The 21,028-nt window shown below is 38.1% G+C and overlaps 1 protein-coding gene and 1 long non-coding RNA gene across 7 annotated transcripts in view; one reads left to right on the forward strand and one right to left on the reverse strand.

Moving 5' to 3' along the window:
- UAP1 (UDP-N-acetylglucosamine pyrophosphorylase 1) overlaps positions 1-3,288 on the reverse strand; it is a 24,209-nt gene extending 20,921 nt beyond the window's left edge. For 3 of the 6 annotated variants that reach the window (XM_087890157.1, XM_034409813.3, XM_034409811.3), the window contains exons 1-2: positions 3,108-3,288; positions 1,061-1,350 (exon numbers count right to left, since the gene is read on the reverse strand). In XM_087890157.1, coding sequence (XP_087746283.1) covers positions 1,061-1,346 — 286 coding nt within the window. In that variant the 5' untranslated portion in view covers positions 1,347-1,350; positions 3,108-3,288. The remainder of the gene's footprint in view (positions 1-1,060; positions 1,351-3,107) is intronic. The other 3 variants (XM_087890156.1, XM_087890155.1, XM_087890158.1) reach the window with 2 other exon arrangements.
- On the forward strand, positions 3,245-20,684 carry LOC148114744 (uncharacterized). The gene is made up of 3 exons (XR_015733208.1): positions 3,245-3,433; positions 16,830-16,932; positions 18,511-20,684. It is a non-coding gene; the product is annotated as an uncharacterized LOC148114744 (long non-coding RNA).
- Positions 20,685-21,028: the final 344 nt, after the last annotated feature.

Genomic DNA, 21,028 nt, shown 5'->3' on the forward strand with positions numbered 1-21,028 from the left:
AAATTCAATAAAATAAATAAATAAATAAATAAATAAATGGCTTCAACAGCACAGAATACGCCTTCTGGAGTGGCCCAGTCAGAGTCCTGACCTCAACCCGATTGAAATGCTGTGGCATGACCTTAAGAGAGCGATTCACATCAGACATCCCAAGAATACTGCTACACTGAAACAGTTTTGTGAAGAGGAGTGGTCCAAAATTACTCCAGATCATTGTGCAGGTCTGATCTGCAACTACAGGAAACGTTTGGTTGAGGTTATTGCTGCCAAAGGAGGGTCAACCAGTTATTAAGTCCAAAGGTTCACATACTTTTTCCTCCCTGCACTGTGAATGTTTACATGTTATGTTCAATTAAACCATGGCAACATCTAATGTTTGTGTAGTATTATTTTAAGCAGACTGTTTTTCTATTGTTGTGACTTAGATGAAGTTCAGAGCACATTTTATGACCAATTCATGCAAAACTCCATGTAATCCCAAGGGGTTCACATACTTTTTCTTGCAACTGTAATATTCTAGATATAGCTTAAGCAATCAAAATAGAGAGGAAAAATTACTTCTTTTGACCTTGATTTAGTAATTCAGTTGGTATAGTCTAGATTGCATTTGCTTGTTTTTGCAGCTGCAACATGCTATTGGCTCATATTTAGCTTGTGATCTATTGAGAATCCAGATCCTTTTTGCATATACTGGTGCCCATTATGATCCCCCCATTATTCAAACCTTTGATTTTTTTCCTATCCAAATGCTGCAATTCATTTTGCTGGCTTCTGCCCATTGTTCTGTTTATCAATCCCTAGCTACTGTAAAGAATTTAATAATAATAAGGAAAGCAATCACCTGATAATCAAGTGAAACTTATATCTAGAAGGTTAAATGTACAGCTTCATTAACCAGTTAACTAGGCCAGTTTCTGCAAACTGGTTTTCTCCATGTGTGATAGACTAAAACATCTGGAGAACAGCTGATTGGGGAAGTCTTCTGTACACAATGTCATGTCATGCTGCAGGTTTACTTTCTTAAAATATCCTATGTGTCCTGTTGGATCCTTACACCTACCTTCTTTCTCCCATACTGGCAATTGAGCTTGGTCACGTGTTGTACTCCCAAGGACCTCACGTGGCACAGATTCCATCTTTGCATCAATACTTTCCTGCCCTGGTAAATGGCTACTATCTAACATGGCTTTTTTGAAAGCCTGGTCCAGCTCCTTGAGATCCATGGTGTTTAATTCTTTATATAGTTCTTGTTTTTCTAGTTCATTGAATTCTTCCCAAAATTGAAGAAGGTGGCTTTGTCCTGCTTCAGCCAAGCAGTGCTGGAGCATATGGATATTGATGTCCATGACCCTGCATAAGAGAGAAAAATGTATTTATGAAGCTCATTGTGCATGAGAGTTTTCTGCATTTTTTCCAGCATTCATTCATTTGTGGAGTTAACTCTAACATAACTTCATGGAACCATGAGAAAAAAAATTAGAAATTTGAACACTGCAGGACTCCTCCACTCCCATTACATAACAACAAGAATTCTGAAAACAGTCTACAAGAGGAAAAGTCCTCAAAGAGAATTTTTTGTTGTGTGTGGTTCCTATATTTCTGTGAATAACATCTTCCTAGCGTCCCTATTCACTTTCAGTGCCCCTGATTTAACATGAAATGTGGTTCTGATATAGAACTATAAAATAAGCTGAAGCTGCAGTCTTCTGCAAGCAACCAATACATATTTTCTTGATCTTACCCAATACTTAAAATGAGATGCACTAAAACTTATGATATGGTCTTCTGAAGAAGTAGATAACAGCTATCTGATAACAGGTATCTGAGTCCAAATATGAACAAACATATTTGAACATAAATTATGAATTTAAATATAAATTCAAATATTGTACACTAAATTGTACAAAATACAGAATATAAATCTAGGGAATATTATGAATATATGATGTTAATTTATGAATTCCACTATTGTTTGCTTTAGTTCTGTCAGTGCCAACCATCTGCTGGAGAATGGATTCCTTTCCCTCCAAGAGATGTTGAGCACTCTTCAGAATGGTACCTGTGATAATTAAGTGAAAGGAGTATATAGGATTCTACAGGATTTCTCAAATCACAGCCAGAGCAATGATAGATTTTTCAAAGGCTTAGATTTGTACACAGAATTTTATCTTATCTCAGTTTCAGTACAAACAAAAATAAAAACATAACCCATAAGCAAAAGAGACAAAAAAGAGATGGCTTTTTCAAGATATAAGCATTGGCAGTTTAGTGATTTCCCTTTGTCACTAGCATGAACATGTTCATTCATTTGTTAACAAAGCAAACTGAACATAATTTTACATATATTTGGCATGGTTATCTGACAATCCAACATTTAATCTTCCTCCACCCCAAATGTTCCTATTACCTCTACAATGGTTATGGTAGTACCATTCTTTCACATTTTTACATATGTAAAAATGGCAGAGATTCTACTGCACATTTTTTTGACAAATAGTATAAAAATATTCTGGATATTTTGTTGTAATTTGCAGATCCATTGAAATGATCACATATACATTTGCTGGGTAGAAGCATCGAAATGATCTGGCTTTGCAACACCTGTGCATATAAATGTTTAACAGGGTTAAAGTCAGCTGTGCTGCAGCAACTTATCCGCATGGTCCTGTGTAAGTTCTACAGTATTCTAGTCGTATTCAATGCACCTTACACTCAGGTAGAATTGCACTTGATATATATTTATTTATAAAGATGACATTTATATTAATGTTTAAGAAATACACAACCCTCAGGCTCAGTCATCTTTTCCTTAGGTTAGAATGCACGATACCATGTAATGACTTAAGTAAAATTAACTGGCGTAACCACAGGAGCATGTTTTAAAGACCAACTTTTAAACAGCATGCATAGAATTAGAAATGTAACACAATGACAGTATAATTCACCAGGCTCAACCCAAACGAACAGTAAGAATTACAGACATTCTGGAAAGACATTCCAGATGTGGCTCCCTTTCGTCCCCAATATAAATGTTCAATTAAAAAAATGCAACTCGCCCTCCCTTTTTCATAGGTCGCCCCAACGCTGGCTCTAGGAAAATAGCAAACCTCGCCTGTTTCGCCGGCCACTCAGTTGCGTCAGGCAGCCCCTTTTACAACCCCACTAAATCAGCTCGGCTCGGCTTTTTCCTTCTTCTCACACCAGCCTATCAAGAGCTCCTTCAGAACTCCGCCCCCCTCGACTTAGATTAACCAATAACCAGGCAGGAGGAGGAACCCGCGGCTTCGGCCTCGTTCTCGCCCACTAACTGGGTGGGGTAATGACTCTGGAATGTGGCCACGTCATCCTTCAACGGAACGGACACGGAACGCTATTGGCTCAAAGCCAGGAGGAGAAAAGTTACCCGCCTTAAAAAGGCAGGATGTGGGTAGAGGTGAGCTTGAAGCGGGAGACGAGCTCTATTTGTCGTGGCAAAAGCTTTCGCTGGCGTGGTGGTCACTGGGAGGAGGCGGGAGAGGCGGGCAAGTCTCATGCCTCCGCTTTCGTCATGTGATTGACATTGGCCCCGGCAATAGTCCCCATTACATTCCGCTTCCTTAGGCGTGAGTGATGTGGCAGCGAACTTTGCTTTGTGGTTCCTTCTCTGCCCTTCAGTCAATCTCCCCTTTACCTTTTGCCTATGTTCGCTTAATGCTCTTTGCCCGTAGTTAACTGAACCAACCTCCTGAGTTCACACTTGTAACATAAGTGAGCGCCCAGACTAAACGGTGTATATAGTTCGCGGTAATTCTGTGGTCGTGTTCGGACAGCCTGACTTTGGAGAATCGCATAACCGAAATCCAAATTCTTTACACTGTAAGAAATAATGTATTGGTTTGGTGCAAAACGGCTTTCTAGTTTATTTTTGCTCAGAAGGAGTGTAGTTCTGAACTCCAGCCAGTGTTTTTTCTTGTTTGCTATTTTAACCTCACAATCCTTGCGAACTTGACAATGTACATACCGTTTCCTGCTTTTGTTTATTCTAATGAAGATATTGCCTGTGCAGATTTTTTAAAATGTCAGATACAGCTATCTTTGCTTTTCACATAATAAAAGCTATTAACCTGGACCAAAACTGCCAGCACAAAGAAACGAATGTTGGTTTTGGAGAGTTGGTCTCTTGAACAATTAACTTTCCCCTGCAAAGGAATATATTCTCTATAAATTAACATTCAGTCATGACCATATGAATTACAATAGTCTTCCCCCTTTTAAATTTGTCCAGGGACATTATTCCACCTCTAAAAAATTCGTTTTATCCAAGTTGCTTTATCAAATGCATGGTCTATAGTCTGTAGAACGTTGGCTTTAAATACTAGCTTCGTTACTTTTGCTGTCATACTTTGGGAACATAAAAGATGTAAATAACATGCTTAATTTCACTGATCAGGAAACAGGAATCATGTTAATTAAAATGAAGGTTATCTGACATGGCTGATGGGATTAGATTTCCTCTGAGGACCAATGTAAAAAGCATTTTGAGAGGGGAAAAGGTGATCATGGAGAAGCAATTTTTATTTTCAATGTGATCGAAACATTCTGAGGGTTGCACTTAAGAAATGGAACCATTCTATACGTTTATTCTATTAAAGTTCTGTCTTCAAAATATGTGATATTGGGCTTTAAAATTCCTTGCCGGAAATTACCATAATTTTTCGTACTATAAGATGCAATTGGGATCCTGAACCAAGAAACCCACCCGTGGCTGGTATTGCATGGCTATCACGTCTGCCCCCTTTGACAATGCAGTAAGGAACAGGGGAGTTGACTGCTTAGCAACAGGGGCTGGGTGCTTAGCAACACAGGTATTTGTCCGATGTAACTCTGCCAAACCATGACATGCCCTGCTTCTTGAGATATCCACCAGGCACTGAGTTGTACAAAAAAACAAGATACCAGAAGTTAGATCACTGGTAGAAGCAAATGGCAGAGGCAATTCCAATTCTTAGCAAAGTAATTCTTACAGAAGCAAAACAGCAAGTCAGACCAATTCTACTGACTCTACCATTATATCCCACTAATTCTATCTATTCTATTATTATTATGTCTATTTTATTATGGATAATAGCTTAGAATGTAATGTGAACCCTGGCAAATTGTGGTTTTTATAATAAATTTAGTGTAATAAATAAATCCAGACATTGCAGTGATGGTGTTTTTTTCTTTAAGCAGTGTGAATATCACATCATTTAGTAACGGAAATGCATAGATTGTATTATTAGTGTATATGAATACAGGTAGTGCTCAATTTATGATCACAATTAAGCCTAAAATTTCTTTTGCTAAGCCTGACAGTAGCTAAGTGACTTTTCTTGCCACCATTGTTTTTTTGAACAAATTTTTTTTATTGTTTTTAAAATTCAAACAAATCACTTATCTAATTAAACATTTGTGCAACCCCCCCTTCCCTCCCCCCTCCCCCGACTTCCCAGAAGAAAAACAGGGTATAGGTTTTACCAAACATACGCTAAAATATGCTAAATTAATGCAAGACATTAAAACTCCCTAGACCCCTTAACTCCCGTTCTACAGATTATTCATCAACCTCCCTTTAAACACAAAATAACATATAATCCTTTAGCCCTAAGAATTTTTTTTTTAAAAAACCAATAACAAACACTAGTAGATAATACATACTTAATCATTTGGCTATTCCTCCTGCTTTTGTTCTCAATATTCAAATATTTTTAACAATAACTAAACCTTAATTAATCATTAATTGAACTCTCAATTCATTTAGTTAATCATTGTAGTTAATCATTAATACATCAATAATTAGACCAGAAAAAATTAATCTTCCATTCTTCCTTTCTTTCTGTATTTTTTCCAATCTTTCTTCCTCCCTCCTTCTTTTATTTTGAGGAGGTTTTGAATTTTAACTGGGGGTTGATGTATCTTTAAGACTTGTCCCTTTCTCAAAACCATTTCCTCTGGCTTAGAGCCCCCATATCGACTCTTCTTGCTTGTATAGACAGTCAGTTCATAGAACAAAGAATTAACTCGATCAGTTTGCAAAGAAAAATCCAGTTGCTGCATTTCAATTAATTGTGTGAAAGCCTCTGCCAAATCCTCCAAAACCTCGTAGAGCTGATCAGTTTCTTCTGAAGATTCTTGAGGGTCAGCCCGTTCCAGCTTCTCTGTCTTGATCAAAATGTCTCCTGCATTGTCATTATGCTTTCCTTCAAAAACATCCTCAGTTGCTTTTTTATCCTCCACCAGTTCTGTAAATTTTTGTTCCATGATTGCTGTAAAGTTATTAATAATTTCAATTTGGTTATTCATGGCTTCCTTTATAAATTCTGCAAGGTCTCTAAAAAAAGCCTCCTGGCTCTGTGTTTCAGTTCTCTGTGTCATTTCTGACGCCATTAAGGAGCCTCCACTTTCAGAAACTCCTTCCTTGGAAGCCATATTATTTTAAAAGAATTTTTCTTTTCAAAGCCATAAAGTCTCTCAAACAGCTTTCTCAGATTTATTTGTAGTTTATCAAGCAAGATAGTCTTTTCTGGACCCAGCTCTCAAATCCAGCAGTTTAAATCCAGTCTCTGAGCACAAGTCTATTAACAAGCACTTTCATTTCCTACTTTCACCTTCACACCCACAACAAAGACGCCATTTCCAGCTCCAGCTCAGCAAAATCAAATAGAAACAATGTATCCCAGGAGTTAAGCATATACTTGCAAAAGCTTGTTCTCCTGCTTCCGTTCTGTCTGCTTTTTGAAATCAGTTGATCTTCTTGGCGGCAGAGTCGGTCGCCGGCGTCTGGCTCCGTTTAAACGGAGTCGCCACGGATCTGGAGCTTCAGTGGGCTGAACGGGGAGCTCTCACCCTCCAAGCCCCTGGAATTGCTCCAGGGGCTCCCGGGGAGCTCTACCCTCGCCCACCGGCTCTCCTCTCCTTCTTCTCCCGAAGGAGAGGTTTTTAAGCCGTCTGACAGCTGATTAGCGCTGTCAGAACGGCTCGAATGGAATCGTGGGGCTGGCGGTCCAAAAAGACCATCCGTGACGCCAGGCGGTGCCAACTGAAAGCCTCTTGCCACCATTGTTGAATGAATTACTGCAGTTGTTAAGTTAATAACACAGTTGTTAATCTTAAATTAATCGCCTGACTAGGTGGCTCAGTGGCTAAGACACTGAGCTTGTCGATCAGAAAGGTCGGCAGTTCAGAGGTTTGTATCTTTAGTACAGGTCTCCTGCGTAAGCAGGGGATTGGACTAGATGACCTCCAAGGTCCCTTCCAACTCTGTTACTGTTAACCTGTTAATCTGGCTTCCCCATTGACTTTGCTCGTGAGAGTGTCACAAAAGGTGATCACGTTACCCCAGGACACTCAACCATCATAAATACATGCCAGTTGCCAAGTGTCTGAATTTTGACCATGTGACCAGGGTGGTGCTGCAATGGTCATAAATGAAAAGCAGTCATAAGCCACTTTTTTCAATGCTATTGTAACATCAGTCACTAAATTGATGGTTGTAAGTCGAGAACTGACTCTATATCATCTACATTTGCATAAAGAAGTCTACAGAGGATAATATTTATAAAAATAAGTTATATCTTATTAGAAAATTTAATTAGTTTGTTTTCTTTCTTGCAAAGTTCATTTCTTTATTGCAAAACAGATTTGAGTTCTGAAGTAATGCTATCTCTGATGCTGAATAGGATGAGTCATTAAAAATCACTGCCAGTTCAGTCCAAAATAAAACAGAATACATCCATGAACCCTTAATGGAGAAAAGGACTGAGGCTTGACAGAGTTAACAGAAGAACTAATCCTACTTTGCCAGTCAGATATTAGATGCATCACCAATAGAAACTGGAAGAATAGCAGGGAATCTTCTCCAACAAATCATATGGTTGAGCTGGCCAGAACAAATTCTAAAGTGATTTGGAGATCCATGGAGAGCTATGCTAGGAAACTTCAGTATTCATGTTATGATTGTTTATTGAGATCCAGCTCTGGTCTTCTTGCCTATTATGCCAACTATGTGGGCGGGGAGTTATCCTCAAGATTATAAACCTAAAATATTTTTCCATATGCTTTCAATCAGTTAGTGAATACAAGTCATTGCATTATTTTGGATTGCTCAGTTCCTGCAGAGATACAGTCTATCCCCACAGGTGTCCTTTAAAGGTTTTCTACTGCACTTGATCAGTCTATGATGCCTGAGACCTCGGGTAAAACAAATCAGAGTTCTGCCAATTTTTTTCCCCTAGCTCAAGACCTTGACAACCATTACATTAATCATCTGGAAAACTGAAAAATTTCTTTCAAGATAAAAGATTGGGAAATCATAGGCAAAGTGATAAAAACTGCTGTCAGTGCATCACGCAAGGTCCTCCTGTTTCATCCTGCATCCCTCCTACCCAGAGGTGAAATCCAAATTTTTTTACTATCTATTCTGTGGGCGTGGTGTGGCTTGGTGGGTGTGGCAGGTGAAGGATATTGCAAAATCTCCATTCCCACCCCACTCCAGGGGAAGGATACTGCAAAATCCCCATTCTCTCCCCACTCCTGGGGGAAAGATATTGCAAAAATCTCCATTCCCACCCCACTCTGGGGCCAGCCAGAAGTGGTATTTGCCAGTTCTCCGAACTACTCAAAATTTCCGCTACCGGTTCTCCAGAACCTGCTGGATTTCACCCCTGCTCCTACCTGCCACCAGGGTTATTTTTTAATATGGCTCTGCTATATTTCCAGAAGAAAAGAATTAACTGTAGTGATTAATTTTCACTTGGATAATTTGAAAGGTGGCTAACGTTTGGATTCAAGCTGTGTGCCCATATTCATCCAAGATAGTCCCACCACTCTTCAAGGAGAGGGATTAGTAGTGTTTATTGCCACTGGTTGTGATGTTGGGTAGGAGGGAAAACAGAGCCTGGAAAAATCTACCAGGCACTGCCCTTAAATTGTCCTGCAATGGGCAAAAAATTTTGGATACACAATAGAGTTAGATAAATGGCAGCAACTAGGGGAAAGAAACTATAAATTAACAATGACAACAGCATAGAAAGAGAATTTGCATAAAATGTTTTATAGATGGCATATGTCACCGGAAAGATTGGCAAAAATGTTTAAAGATAAATCAACTAAATGCCACCAGACACCGGGGTCGTAGTATCATATGTGGTGGACATGTGCAGAAGCAAGAAACTATTGGCCAAAAATTCGGATTTGGTTAGAGAAAATGACTCGGCAACATATTGATTTAAAACCGGAGCTGTTTTTGTTGGGTATTTTACCTGAGAAAATTAGTAAAGAACATGTATATTTGATTATTCATGTAATAATTGCAGTGAGAATTGTATTTGCACAAAATTGGAAAGCGGAAAAAATCCCTACAGAGGAAGAGGTAATTAAGAAAATATTAGAATGTGCAGAAATGAATCGATTAACATTAGCAATTCAAGGGAAGGAAGAATCGGAGTATTATAACATATGGGGCAATTTTATCATTGGATAGAAAATGAATATGGATAAAAAGTGGTACAAAATTATATAAATTCGGAAGAAAAACGTCCTAATAGGAGATATATTAAATTGAAATGTAAAGAAATATATATATTATGATGATACACTAAATGATTAATGATATGTTTGTTTTAAAAGAAAAAATTAAAAACTATATTTAAAAAAAAAATGTCCTGCAATAACTCTGTAAGGACAATACCATTTGCCAGCCTCATTATCGAAGCAGATTAGAGCTTGCATGTCAGGGCAGCGCAAGTTACCCCAGCATGTTTTTCTAGTGCCTCATAAACTGGAAAAAGCCCCTTACCTTAGCTGTGAAGAGGAGTTTTTCAAAAACAAATGATGAACACTGCAATCCAGTGGGGGGGAGGGGTGTCTATAAATGTGCCTATCTGTCCAGAAAAAAACCCACGATATTCTGGAGTCTTACAGAGCACAGTAAGGGGAAAAAACCTCACAGGGTTTTTTTTTTTTTTTACTAATTCATACCTAAAGTGGCAGCTATTTAATGAATAGACAAAGCCTCTTCATGACTAGGGTTGCCAGATCTGCTTCCAAAAAATAGTGGACAAGTGGGGTGGGGGGGGGTGTTAAGTAGTAAAAAAATAAAAAAAATTTTTACAATTAAATTATATATTTTCTTACAAACATTTTAACACATATTAAAATAATCACTTCAAAACTTTACTTAAAATTCAAAACATCAAATATATTATAATAATATGTAAAATATTAAATTACATTTTACTTTGCTGTCGTGTGTATTTTTTATTTGAATGCGCAGCTTTGATCAATTCTTTGTGTTTAAGGAATACTTCCTTAATAATTTTAGGTCAGTCGACACAAGCTACAATACATTTTAAAAATGTGAACTGTACATAATTTTATAATATATTTTTATTTTAATCTCATCATTAATTTTTCCGGAGAATCGAGTTCAATGGATATTCGATCTTTGTCTCATTCTAACTTATGAAAAAAAAGACAAAACGTGATTCTCCTATCCTTATTCTCTTAGACTGTACAGCTTTAGATTACGTACCATTTCATCATAAAGCTTTTGAATAAAAAAAATGTCCACCATTTTGTGAAAAAAAATAGTGAACATAATGTGAAAAAAGTGGACTGTCCGCTCAAATAATGGACACCTGGCAAGCCTATTCATGACAGCTTCCCCCCCCCCCGTGTGTGTGTATAACATGCTCCTAAAATGGCTCAAGTAATTCTAAAAGGTTGATTGCCTCTGCATTAATACCATAGGATTTCTTATAGAACAAAGCCATCTCTTTCTATCTTCTTCTCAGTCCCAGTTGAAGTACTGCTAACTTGTCAAAATCTGCTTACACTAAGATTCAGGTTGCAGGGGCCTCATTTCAACCACAGACTCAATCTTTATGTAAAGCTAAATCAACAAATTACTTGAATGGCCAGTTTAGGGATAGATCATCTTGGAGAAGAAGATCCATCTATGTGGTCGTTAGAAATCAAAAACAACATAATGGCACATAATCAAGAACAAATTATCTTAGAAAAAAAGTACTGGCAATTTCTCGCTAACTTCAGCATATGTTTCAAGCCTCAGCTTTGTAAATTTCTTAACAAGGATGTCGCGTAAATTGGTGGTTAGTGAGTCAGTTCAGAGGGAGTAAAAACTGAATTTCCTAAATTTCACAGGGATTTCTTTTTTGTTATGGATACCACAAAACAGTCTTTGAGCTGGCTACTACATCAAATGTTCATTTTCCTTATTTGGATTGAGGTTGTTCTACTTACATACGTAGAGAATTGGGCCATCAGATGCTGTAACTTTCCTGAAGGAAGTATTTGAATCCAGATGCTTGAACATTTGCACCGTATTATGAATGACTGGGTTCAGCTGTAAAATAAGTAAAATGTTATTGATGCTTACTCATTACATGTAGGTACTTTTTATCCCCTTGGTAACTGCTTTGGAGAAAATAATATTAAGCAGAGTTTGGGAATAAGGCCAGATTATTCTTACTTTCACACCAAGCTTTTTTAAATTTTCAACAAATATTTTTAGACTGTTTAAAGAAATTATATAACTGGTCTGCAGCCATTTCAGCTGTTGCCTATCCTCTAACCAGTTTTCCTGTGGGATTCACATGAAGTCCTGAGAGTCCTTCTTGGCTCTAAGAGAAAAGAATTCAGGTGGGACAGCTAGAGAGTTTTATTTCTTTGGCGGCAACTCTGCCTGAAAGATGCTTAACAATACTGTAAATAGAAAGGAAATCCTACCACTTCCTGGAAACTTTGAAGAATATGAAAAAAACTGATATTTTTTCTGCTGTTGCAATTGTAATCTTCTATCAGGATTTTAGGTTCTTTTTTGCATCCCGTTTTCCCAGATTACAGTATGCTTAGAGCTGTTTACACAATAGCTATTTAAATTCATATAGTGTATCAAGTAACATTTGCCATACATTCAGAATAAATCAGATTATAAAAGAAGAAAAAAGTTGATTAATAATCTTAATTCCGAGACTCTCAACATAATCATAACACATTTTTGTTCAATGTATTAATAAATTGAATATTCCTGATCTGCCCCAAACAGGAAATGACTAAAAGATGCAGCAGAATAACCACAAAGCACAACTCCACCCGCTTTTTTGATGGATGTTGTTTATACTGGTTGTTCAGAAAACTGTTTTTTTAATTTGTACATCAGTGAAAAGGCAATTTTGTTTCTATAGCTAATAGAATAGTTTTTCCTCTCTGTCTCTGTTTGTTTTTGGGAAGTGTTTTTGTTCCTATGTTGAAGTAATTTTGCTTGCATGTGTATTAAATTACTTTGATTATTTCTAGAGCGTAGATATCTTATTCATCTTCCACAAATTTGATATTATGTTGCTTTTTGCGGCTTAGCCACCATCTTGGAATGTTTCTCGGTGTTGCTAGTTAGATAGTCAGTTAGTTATATACTACCTTTATTATTTTTACAAACAACTTGATGAATAAATCCAATATGCCTTCCTCCTATTTTTCCCACAACACAACCCCTTTGAAGTGGGTTCAACTGAGAGGGAGTGTCTGGCCCAAGGTCACGCAGTTGGCTTTCATGGCTAAGGTGGGACTTGAACTCGTCTTCTCGCTTGCTTTCTAGCCTGGTGCTGTAACCACCAAACTGGCAAGATCAAACATCATGATCAAACATCCTTTCTGACCAGACATGTTCTGGTGGCCATTATTTTGTAATGCCCATGTGAATTTGTCAGATTTCTAGTTGTTAGACTATTTTTTCTAACAAAAATCCCAGAACTACATATTTTCCATGTCAACCCTAAAGCTGGCCTGAGCGAGGCCATTTTCCAGCTTCAGTGTTGCCACACTGGAGCTGGGGGTTAGAGAGGGGGGAATAGAGGGAGAGGGGGTTGTAGCCAAAACAAAATACTTTCTCTTGGGAACCAAGAACATTCCCACAGGTGGTCAGAGAGAGGTGGAGTGACATTACCAGGCAACTGGACAACACAATGATTGGACCATGTGACTGACTGTTTGGGGAAGGGGAAAAACTTTTACTTTTAACTTGGAGAAAACCGCGGGAATGTTCAGAGTCGGTTTTCACCAGCCTGTGCCAATATGATATTTCCAATAAATCAATTCTTTGAGGAATCTGCCTGCCTCAGAGTCCTATTTATCATGGGAGTATTACTTGGAACCCTGGCATTCCAATTATTCACATCTGTCCCCTAGGATTATTCATCATAAACCAAACTCTTGAACTGCAATGTTTCTAAAGTGTTATCTTTACCCTTTTATTTTATCCTTAATTAGCCCTGTTATTGATTTAGGAACTAAAGTCTACAAAGAGGACCCTTGCGTAGGTCTTTGGAGATTCAAGATGTTGTAGGATGTAGTGCAGAAGAAGGCTGTGCACAGGAAAAGCCCTCCTAATCTCACAAATTTGGAGTATGTTTGCAAGGAAGAGTGGGTAAAGTTTCCCAAGGCAAGTCATGCCCTGCTGATAAACTCGTACCACAAAAGACTGAATGCTGTCATTAAATCAAAAAGTATTAGGTTAAGGGTGTACATCTTTATGTAGCAATGTTATTTTAAGTTTTTTTGTTTATTTCCCCCCTAAAAGATTTCAGTTTGTTTTCAATTGAATTGTACAGCTTATATGTAATATTAAAGTGGAAAAAATTCTGAAGTGATTTATCTCAGTCTGATTGATCTTGCATTTTAACAGGGGTGTGTAGACTTTTTGTATCCACTATATTAATACTACCAAGGCATATTTAGATGTCAAGACCTTTCTTTTATACATTCCACAAAAACACAAGGGAAAGAGGATGGAGAGGGTGTATAGGAAGGGAAAGGGAAGGGAGAAGGGAAGGAGAATGGGAAGGAAAATAAAGCCCTTCACCTTTCCTTTCCTTCTCTTTTGATTACTTAATAACTACAAAAAACTGAATAATTATCAGGCTGATGTACTGAAATCTTCAGGCATCAAACCAATCAGAATGCTGTCCTCTTCAGAAGGGATCCCATAAAGTTAGTTTCGTTTCCTTCCTTCCTTCCTTCCTTCCTTCCTTCCTTCCTTCCTTCCTTCCTTCCTAACTTAAAGCTTTGTCTAGATAATCACTATTGTTGATAATAAGTATTCATTGGTTGTGAATTACATGCAATACCTTATTCCATTAGGCATTACATGCAATACCTTATTCCATTAGGTATGTCACTTGGTATGTCACTCAGTCCAAAATGGCACAAGAAGTTCTGCAAATCACAACTGAAGATACTTGCTGATATGTTTCTAGTTTGTTTATTTGATGAGTGTGATGCTAGTAGCACTAGAAGCAGCAGAAACAAAAGACAAGTCTACATGAAGGTTTTCCTGGGAAAATTGTATCCACCTCTGTATCCCCTTTAGCCAAAGAATTCAATTTAATTCAATATTTTATTATTACAGTTGTTGGGGGGGAAATGAAAGAACATTATCAACGTGCCACGTAGGAAACACTATGGAAAATACATTTTTTTATTTGCAAGATGTGATCCAATTGAAGAGAATCTTTGTAGCTCAGGGTTGAAATGTGGAGTCCTTAGTGCTCTCTGAGCTAAGTTCTTTGCTTGAAGACATTTCATTACCCAACATCATCATCACCACCATCAGTATGAGGATTTGATCCCTATTCATATACAGTACAAGTAGTCCTTGACTTATAACCATTTGTTTAATGACCATTCAAAGTTACAACAGCACTGGAAAAAGTGATTTATAATCAATACACTTACAACCATTGCATTATTCCCATGGTCATGTGATTAAAATTTGGGTGCTTGGCAATTGGCATGTATTTATAGTGGTTGCAGTTCCCCAGGTCATATGATCTCCATTTCTAACAAGCAAAGTTAATGGGGGAAGCCATATTCGCTTGTTAATAACATTAAGTGTTGTCACTTAAGAACCATAGCAAAAAAGGTCATAAAATTGGGTGTGAATCACTTAACAACTGCCTTGCTTAACAATAGAAATTTGGGTCTGAATTATGGTCATAAATTGAGGGCTACTTATAATTTGTGGTGTTGGGGGTATAATTTTCTCCTTGGTAGTACCTTGGTTAGGACATTCTTTTCTGTTTGGTTGTTTGGTATTAATCCCTGCTTATCAGAGTGTAGGCTACTGGAGAGGATTCATTCTAGTCTTTTTGTTTCCTTCTTAGCCTTTTTTATTGTCTCTTTTGAATGATGTGTAAATATGATTTATCTCTATGTGTCTATTGCTGGCTGGCTCAATGTCTAGTGAAGAGAAGGACCAGGGAGACATGATAGCAGTGTTCCAATATTTTGAAGCGCTGCCACAGAGATGAGGGGGTCAAGCTATTTTTCCAAAGCACCTGAAGGCCAGACAAAGAATAATGGATGGAAACTGAACAAGGAGAGATTCAACCTGGAAATAAGGAGAAATTTTCTGACAGTGAGAGCAATCAACCAATGGAACAGCTTGCCTTCAGAAGTTGTGGGAGCTTCATCACTGAAAGCTTTCAAGAAGAGACTGGATTGCCATCTGTCAGAAATAGTGTAGGGTCCCCTGCTTGGTGGGAGGGGGGTGGACGAGATGACCTACAAGGTCCCTTCCACCTCTGTTAATCTCTCAGAAAATCCCCTAGCATTTTTGGGTTTTGTTTGGCTTAGGATGGTCACAGTTTCTTAGTTGAAACTATAGTTGAGTCTGTGCATGTGTTGTAAGATTAAGGACTTTTTGTGTGTATGTGTCTTCTGACTGCTAGTTGGTGTTTATGGATGCAGTCTGCCTATCTGTCCTACATAGTGGCTCGTGTTCCGCATGTTGTAGGTGACCTCTGGTTTAGTTTAGTTTAGTTTAGTTTATTTGATTTGTATACCGCCCTACTCCCGAAGGACTCAGGGCAGTGAACAGCCAACAATAAAATACATAAATACACAAAATTTAAAAACCCGATAAAATCAAATTAAATTATTTGGCCCAGACAAATTAAAATACCCCAATAATTTAAAAACAGATTAAAATTTACGTATTTAAAATTACGTATTGGTTTGTCTTCTTAGGCTACTTACTTGGTTTGTGTTTTATGGTGATGCACCATAAACAATCTCAAGGAACAACTGGAACAAACTATGAACCCAGTAAATACAAAAATGTTGACACTGTCATGACTAAGCCAAAAAAATGAAAACAAAATTCCAAAGCAAACTACTCAAGCTAAACTCCAAAAACAAAGAGACAAATGAGCCCAAATGAGTAGTTAACACATCCAGCTGATCATTCTCTACTGGAAACCACAATATGCCAGAAAGTCCTCAACTATAACATACATAATGCTAATCAGTCAAAGTTTTTTGCAGTTTTAGTACCAGTATTTGAAACCACAGAACTTTTTGCCATGGAGATCTATGCAAACAAAACGCAGGCAATTGTACCACAGACCAAAAGAACATAGAATCGGAACTTGTAGGAGTCTGCAGTCTGCATATGTGCAGGAATTTTCCTATCTTGGATGGCAAACCTCAGATAAGGAAGGTTACTTGCACGTAAGCGCCAGGAAATGGCATTAGAAGATAAGACCCTAACTCTGTAAATAAGAGGAACAGGAGGAGAAGAAGTGGGATGTGTGTTAGATTTTAATTATAGCTAAATATTAGAAGTGCTTAAGCAAGCAGTAATGATTAACCTATGATTTAAGTTACCTGGAAGATTCTATGAGCCAATGATATGCTGCCAAGTACGCTGTAACTTGAAAGTAACAAACTATATAATGTCACTATGTAAGCCAATAAAGTTACCACATATTTCCTCAACCCCTTTATGTGTGTAGTCATTTACAACAAGTGGCGCCCAAACAGGGACCCCTGCTTCGTCCGGCAAGGATTTGGTGCACCGTCAACCCATGTGGTATCTTCAACCTTTTAAAGGTTTCTGTAAGTACTCGTGGTTTCTTCAACCTTTTAAAGGTTTCTGTAAGTAATGGGGTCTTCGCTTTCTGGGGAACAAAGGAAGCATGCTGAAGAATTAAGCTATTTACTTAAGAAAAATCACACTGATGTATCACAATGCAGTCTCTTATGGCTGGTCCAGGAGATTGCGAATCAGTGTTTATGGTATCCTGAAAAGGGGTCTTTAAGATTATCTGACTGGGAAAAAAATTGGGAAAGTTTTACATACTAAATCAAGAGCTAAGGTAGAGATTTTGCAGGTATGGCATTTATGTCGCTATGCAGTGGAAAAATTTGGAAATATTGAAATGTCTCTTTTAACTTCTCCACCTCCATGTTACTCCAATGCTATTGTCTGTCCTCCTTCCTCCCCGGACTATCTGACTCTGCCTCCTTCAGCTCCTACTGACACAGGTCAGATTACTAAACCTTCTGACTCTGCTGTTCAATCCTCTTTTCAAAAAAATGGTAGAATCCTGTAAACAGGATTCCTCCATACCTGGGGCAGAACTTGCTGAATTGTTGTCTGTATGTCCTGTACAATATCATCAGGGCCAATTGGCAGGACAGCAGATAGCGGAATGGGAAGGGTTACCTTATCAAATTTTGAGGGAACTAAAAAAGGCTGTTACAGAGTATGGCATCAGTGGTAATTTTACTAGAGGTTCTGTGAAATTTAAATTTCCCTTGGAGGTTAAATTGATTCCTTCTCAATTTAAAGGCCCTCTTCCCTCTGGTTTAGTGGGTCTTATCTTGCCTCGATCTTCAGCTCATAAAAAGGGGTGCTTTGTAGTCCCTGGTGTTATTGATTCTGATTACACTGGAACTCTTTTTATTCAGGCTTGGGTGAACCTCAAACTCTTCCTGCTCAATGTTCTATTGCTCAATTACTTTTGCTCCCTTATCAAGTCCCATGTTCTGGCACAAGGGCACGTGGGGATGCTGGTTTTGGTTCTACCTCTCCTGTGGCTGTACTTCAGTCTGTTACTTCCTTTCACCCTTTGTTAACTCTCTATTTGAATAAGCAACCTTTTCAAGGGTTGCTTGATACTGGAGCTGATGTTACTGTTATTTCATCTTTACAGTGGCCTGTGCAATGGCCTAAGAAAGCAGTTTCTTCTTTATGGGGATATCCAATTCTCTACCACGGCTGTTAAGTCCTTTGCCCTGCAACCTTATATTTTGGATATTCATACTAATTCATACTAATTCATACTAATATTTGGGGTCGTGATTTACTTTCTTTTTTAATGCTCAATTGATTTTGGATGATGGCTCTTCCCCTTAAGTGGCTCTCTACTGCTCCCGTGTGGGTAGAGCAGTGGCCTCTTTCAATGGAAAAATTATCTGCTTTACAGCAACTTGTTCAGGAACAATTAGCTGCTGGTCATATTGAACCCTCTACTAGTCCCTGGAATGTTTTTGCTATATTAACCTTTAAGTCCTTTTTGCAGAGACAGCTGCAGCATGAGTCTGGCCCATACCATTTGCAAAAGATTCAACATTTACTATCTGTTGCTTTGTTTACCTGGAATTATTTAACTCTTGTAGATTCCTTTCCAGATGTTCCTGTTAATGTTCATTTTCGTGCAATAGAACCACTGACAAGACCGCTAGTAAAGTATCGCCTTGCTCCTAATCCTGAGTGGCAAGGACCTGCCCGCCAATCACATGGGGGCAAGTGAAGGCCACAACATACCAAGCTCAACAGCAATTGGTTCAAGCTGATCTACCTCAAACTCCTGAAAATCTAGTTGCTATTATTACAGCTAATTCTGTCACAATTCTTTTTTGTATTCTCTTGTCTTCTCTTGGTTCTGTTACTGCTTTGAATGACACTGAGCCTATACAACTTAATCCTAATCTCTGGGTTCGTCATACTCAATATATGTTTTTGGTTCACGGTACTAATGTCACCCTGTACTATGAGCCTCTTATGGCTTTTGGTCAAGTTTTTTTTTTTTTAATTTGATTTATATGCCGCCCTTCTCCGGAGACACAGGGCGGCTTACAATGCATTAAGCAATAGCCTTCATACTTTTGTATATTTATACAAAGTCAGCTTATTGCCCCCACAAACTGGGTCCTCATTTAACCTACCTTAGAAAGGATGGAAGGCTGAGTCAACCTTGAGCCTGGTAAGATTCGAACCTGCAGAAATTGCTGGCAGCTGTGTTAATAACAGGGTGCATTAAACCACTGTACTACCAAGTTGCTTTCATACCTGATTTAATATCTTCTTCTTCCTTTATTGTTTCACAATTGCAAACCATTCATTATTCTTGGTTGTTTTCTAAGCCACCAACACAACTTAATTCTGTTTGTTGGCATTATCTTCGTACTAATCAATATACTAGAGGCTTATGTTTTTGCTGTTATGCTTGCCATACTTGGCTTAACAATTGGAATGATTATGCTAAGGCTCAACGCATTTTATCGAAAGTAGGGAATTATAGTTATTGTACTGATTATTATTGGCTCTGGGGAACCTGTAATTCTTCTTTGTATGGGCCTAATATTGTGCCTGAAATGTATCTTGATAATTTTCCTATTTTTAACGCTTTTGATATGACTGATACTGGATCCATTTGTGCTGGCTGGCAACTAAAGGACCCTAATATGTGGTTCTTTTTTGACAAATATGCAACCAACGTACACCCTCAGAACTATCAGTGTGCTGCTATTGGCTACTTTTCCCTACCTGTACAAATTGGCGTTTCTTTATCTTCTTCATGACAATGACGTTCTCCATTAGGTCCTACATGTAATGATGAAGTTATCATTGATACACAACTGTCCTCTCTAAATACCTTTGGCCGTGCTGTAGCTAGAGCTATTACTGGGGTGATCACCTTAGGGGCTTACCCTGGAATAATAGCTCAAGAAAATAGACATTCTATCCTGGGCTTAACATGTCGCCTGGAGAAATCAATTAATGCCACTGCTGCTATAGTTCGTGATCTCCAACATGAAATTGAGGACCTGAATCAGGATGTGCTCCAGCAACGTTTTGCTATTGACTATTTGTTAGCATGACAAGGAGGTTTTTGTAAACTTGTTGGCCGTCGTGGATGTGCTGTTCATTTTCACTCTTTGAACAAAACCATTGAAGATAAACTTGCTAAACTCCAATCATATTTTCAGAATAATGTTCATGCTATTTCCTCTCCTTTTGACTGGTTGACCAATTGGCTTCCTGATTGGTCGTGGCTTAAGCAGTTGTTTTTTTATGCTGTGATTATTATTGTCATGTTAGTTGCTTGCTGTTGTTTCATTCAGTGTATTCCCTCATTAATTACTATGTTTCAACCTGTCCCTCTCTCTCTGCCTCCTCCTCACCAAATGTGATATATACAAAAATCTTTGTTCCCTCAAAATTAAATAAAAAGAGAGGACATGTAGGAGTCTGCAGTCTGCATATGTGCAGGAATTTTCCTATCTTGGATGGCAAACCTCAGATAAGGAAGGTTACTTGCACCAGGAAATGGCATTAGAAGATAAGACCCTAACTCTGTAAATAAGAGGAACAGGAGGAGAGGAAGTGGGATGTGTGTTAGATTTTAATTATAGCTAAATATTAGAAGTGCTTAAGCAAGCAGTAATGATTAACCTATGATTTAAGTTACCTGGAAGATTCTGTGAGCCAATGATATGCTGCCAAGTACGCTGTAACTTGAAAGTAATAAACTATATAATGTCACTATGTAAGGCAATAAAGTTACCACATATTTCCTCAACCCCTTTGTGTGTGTGGTCATTTACAACAGGAACTCATTCAAAGTAGATGACAGAGCAGCCAAAAACATAAAGAAGGACCAAACTATTACCCTCCTCCCAACGAACTAAGGCCGAACCATGGGCATTGTACACAAAACACAATCCACATAAAACCCAAAGAATTACCAGCACCACTCTTGAGACTGCTTCTCTTTTTCTCTTTCTCCTTTTCTTTTGGATCTTTTTTATTTTGTTTCAGTTCATTCTTCCCAGCAACTGCCTTTGTCTCTGCTTCCTGGCTGTTGTTGCTTCTCTTACTATTAGACTTTTTATTCCTAATATTTATGTCATTATGTCATGTCCT

Source organism: Pantherophis guttatus, chromosome 3 (assembly GCF_059756535.1).
Source record: "Pantherophis guttatus breed Tessera chromosome 3, ASM5975653v1, whole genome shotgun sequence".
NCBI classification, from domain to species: Eukaryota; Metazoa; Chordata; class Lepidosauria; order Squamata; family Colubridae; genus Pantherophis; species Pantherophis guttatus.